Here is a 4,547-nt window from a genome sequence, read left to right as displayed (position 1 = left end):
CGTACAGGAAGTAGTGGAAGCCGTCGCCGTAGCAGTGGTGAGCGACGGACCAGCCGTACTGGCGGCGAGCGTAGAGACGCTTCCTGAAGTGGGGCTGGGCGAAGGAGACGGACAGGAAGCGACCTCCCGGCTTCAACACGCGGCTGACCTGAGAGAGGAGGAGCCCAAACACAACGAGACAGGAAGACAACGTTAGTCCATTGAAGACCCCAGACCTAAATCATGACAGTTTGCAAAAAAAAAAAAAACTATGTTTCTAGTGGTCCTCAAACTATTTCATGTCAAGGACCCCAAAACTTCTTATGTAATTGGCCGCCGACCCATATCTGAAAATATGTTGCAGGGACCCCCCCATAACCAAAGATACTGTATCAGTAAAAACATTTGCTGTGATTCAAAGTTTTGCACGTTTTCACGATTTTAAAAACATAGCAGATCTACAAGCTCATAGCTCGGCACTCGGTGCCGTGCTATGAGCTTGTATATCTGCTAAGTTTAAAATAATGAACCATGAGGTTTCCAGTTCAATCCCGGGCTCCCCCAGAGTTGTTGTCAAAGTGTCCTTGAGCAAAACACTGAACCCCAAATTGCTCCTGACGTGCAGGTTGGTGCCTTGCATGGTTTCCACGGTTCCACCGCCATCTGTGTGTGTGTGTGTGTGTGTGTGTATGGGTGAATGTAATGCACAATTTATGTAAAGTGCTTTGAATATGTATGACACTGATTTACTATGACACTATATATGGCACATTAGGTTCCACGAGACAGCAAGTTTTAGTCAACTAAATATCGTAAGATTTCAGTCGACTAAATCTATCTACGGTATATTTTGTAAACAGAAATGTGTTTTTGGCGGACCTTGATGGCATCGTAATGGCTGATTTTACACTTGGCAGCTTGTTGAAAGTAACTGATCTGTAAGCTCACAACTTCTACAACTGAGCTGGTAGATCTGCTATTTTAAGAGTGCAATACCCGAGCGCAACCAAACATAAAATGACTTGTCTCTTAGGATCTATTCTCCACTTTTTTTTGATGAATTGAAAATGGAGGACCCTGATGTAAACACGTCTGAGTGCTTTTTTCTGGCTCTATTCTCTTAGCAGTTCTGTCAACTAATGACATGCACCTTCCTTGAACTGTACCCATTCTGCAATCTGTTAATACAATTTTCAATCAATCAATCAATCAAGCAGTCCCTTCCTAACATTTTAGTCTTTAGTCTTTGTCGACATTTAATTATTTTTTAGTTGTTGTTTTTGTCAGTGAAACAAGGTATAGTCGACAAACATTTTTCATCATCGTTTTAGTCGACAAAATGAACAGTGGTTAGAGAAGCATTTTAAAATCATTATCATTATCATTATCATTATCATCATCATCGTCGTGCTTGTCGACCTGAGCTTGTAGGTCTCTGTGAGCTTGTAGATCTGTTGTGAGCTTGTAGGTCTGTGAGGTCTTGTAAGTCTGTGTTCTCAGGCACACGACACCATCGTGCATAAATTAGTGTCTAGCCATGCAGCTGCGTAGGGCTCATCTTGTCACATGGCGTGACACTAACAATCAGCCTTCTTCTGTATGAATAATCATGGCTCTCTGTGTGTGTGTGTGTGTGTGTGTGTGTGTGTGTGTGTGTGTGTGATGCACACGTGCAGAAAGCATACGTTATGCATGAGAGGAGCCTCTGGCTGCAACCTACTAAAGCACAGGGAAATACACACATGTGCACAGTCATGACACACACACACACACACACACACACACACACACACACACACACACACACACACACACACACACACACACACACACACACACACACACACACACACACACACACACACACACACACACACACACACACACACACACACACACACACACACACACACACACACACACACACACACACACACACACACACACACACACACACACACACACACACACCTTGGGCCCACCTTGGTATGACCAGGCTGGGGATCGAACCCCAACCTCCCAGTCTCAGGGCGGACACAACTCCAACCACTGAGCCAAAAGTGTCTAAACATGGGACCCAGTGCCTCTCTGCTTGGCACTCAGCATCAAGTGTTGGATTGGAGTAAGTCCCTGCGACAGCATCATGTCCAGGGGGTGTTCTTGTACATCAAGCTGACTCACGCTAAGGGAACGGGAGATAGGCTCTTGGCCTATGGGCCTCAGGGCTCGGCAAGGCTTACTTATGGACACAGCCCTAGGGAAGCCCATGGTCAGTGAAGTATAGGCTAAACGATTTAAGTGGTTACATTCAAGAAATACTTCAAACAGCAGATCTACTGTACAAGCTCTGCAACTTGTGGCATCACACCCATCTGGAACTTTGCCCAGGGCTGTGGTTCTCAATGTGTGGTCCAGGGAACCTCGGGGTTCCGCATGCGGTTTCCAAATGGAACCATGCAGCCAGATCTCTATACGGTACAAATGGAACCAAATGGACCCCTTATGGGTGGTGCTGTGTGCCCATGAGTTACGGGATGTCCTTGAACTGAGAACGATTGAGAACCACGGATGTACAGTATAGGGTTCAGCTGGTTAAAAAGCTTCCTCACAGACAGTTACATTTGATGTGAAGCCTTAATAATATAACCTGACTCCGCCAGATGGGGCAGCAGAGAGTACACTGGGTTCCCCCCTCCTGCTAGCCTGGTTAATAAACCAGACCGAATCAGCCGTTGGCAAAAAAAAGTTGCCTACCAGCGGATTTCGGTCTGGCGAGGCTCAGTAGCACGCCTCTTTCCTACAATCGAGAACAGGTCGGACCAATCGGGACACGGTATGCAATATGGGCGGGCTTTGGTACAGTGACGTTCAATGCTTGAGACTTTTGACTGACAGTAGCTCTGACCAATTGCGTCAAAGAGAAAATGTTTGAACCCGCCCCCCGGGAAATGAAATCCAAGTGGAGCCAGCCCAGACTGATATACCGCGACAGTGTTGTGTGATATTAGTCTGGCTTATTAGCCAGGCTACCCTCCTGCTCCCATCTGGGAACTCTCAGGCAGACTTGATGCCCGGCCACAAAACGGCCTGGCCAATCAGCAGCAGCTATCCAGCCTCTAGCTGCTGCTGATTGGTTATTAATAATATCGTCGGGTGTGAAAACCTCACACTGTATCTGTATGTCCAAAACTGTTACTTCTCAGGATTCAAACTCAAAACTAGCAAATGCAGCTCAGTTCAGCTCTGCTCTGTGTGAAATAAAAAAAAGTTTGAATATGGAGATTTCTGCCCGACGACAGTACAGTGAACAATTACACAGACAGTATCTCTGTTGAGGGGGGGGGGGGGGGGGGGGCATGAAAATGTGGCCCGCAGCCGAGTTCACATGCAATACCAACGAAAGCTTTTTATAAAACAGCAGTGTCACACGGGCCGGGGCGGGGAAGGGGTATTTGGGAGGGGGGGAAGGGGGGGGGGGGGGGGGACTGGTGCGACTGAACATAGCAAAGGCATTCTGCCAGGAGGGGGGGGGGGCATCGGAGCACATGTATCCCGCTCTCCTCTCTCTCTCTCTCTCTCTCTCTCTCTCTCCCTCACGCGATTCATCTCCACTGGCGAGCTATAGCCAGGATATGAATTATTCACCCTCCACTGTGACAAGAAAGGAGAGCTGAAGGAACCGGAAAAGTGGGTGGTTGTATTATGTGGGGTAAAATTCAGGAGAAACTAAAAGCCGTATAGGGAAAAGAGAGGCAGGGAGGCAAAGGTGGACACACATAGGTAGGTTTGTCCCGATCCGATTACGTGATCGTAAATCGGGGCAGATCTCGTCATTTTCAAATTATCTGAATCGGATTGGGAGCTAAATAAACGTGATCAGGACATCCCTAGCATCAATATTATATCCATATCATGACCTTAGACTCGATATTGTCTGTGATTTTGGATAGTGTACTATTGTGATATGGCATAAGTGTTCTAGAAAAATATAAATATCGGATCAGAAACAAATCGGCATCTCCTCACACTTTAGGGTGAAGCGGCATCCACATGTCTAGGTGGTAGGTGAAAGTAGAAGGTTCCCAGTTTGATCCCCTCCTCCTCCTCCTGGCTCTATGCCGACCTGTCCCAGAGCAAGACACTTTTTCACTCTACAGGCTACACTAATCCTTGCTGAATGTTAGCCCCAGAATAGGGATCCAAGGCACTGGCTCTCAACGTTAGGTCCCGGGGACCACCAAGTGGTCTACAGGTATTTAGTACCATTTGCGCGACTTGCTCTCAGACTTACTGTGAAGTGAAGGGCGCCCACCGTGACTGCCACACGATTGCAGATTCACTGCCACTATACGTTACGAGACATGAATGCAGTGTGTTATTGTATAAAACAAAATCACACCTGTGTGAAGTGAGGGGCGCTTGTATCATCATACATCATCTCATTCCGGCCAATCACAATTTGCGTCCTCACTTTTGTCTTCAATGTTTGTGTTTACACACTTTGTCTTAATTCAATGTTTGTGTTTACACAATGTTTGTGTTTACACAAAAACTCAAAGCTGGGCATA

General features: G+C 46.7%; 1 protein-coding gene across 1 annotated transcript in view; it reads right to left on the bottom strand.

Moving 5' to 3' along the window:
* ece2a (endothelin converting enzyme 2a) overlaps positions 1 to 4,547 on the bottom strand; it is a gene marked incomplete at its 3' end in the record, with an annotated part of 141,655 nt that overhangs the window by 2,794 nt on the left and 134,314 nt on the right. The window contains exon 4 of the mRNA XM_079529249.1: positions 6 to 148. Coding sequence (XP_079385375.1) covers positions 6 to 148 — 143 coding nt within the window. The remainder of the gene's footprint in view (positions 1 to 5; positions 149 to 4,547) is intronic.

This window comes from Electrona antarctica (genome assembly GCF_951216825.1).
Source record: "Electrona antarctica genome assembly, chromosome: 19".
NCBI classification, from domain to species: Eukaryota; Metazoa; Chordata; class Actinopteri; order Myctophiformes; family Myctophidae; genus Electrona; species Electrona antarctica.
The sequence above is the reverse complement of the archived record's forward strand: the minus strand, read 5'-3'. Positions and strand labels throughout refer to the sequence as shown.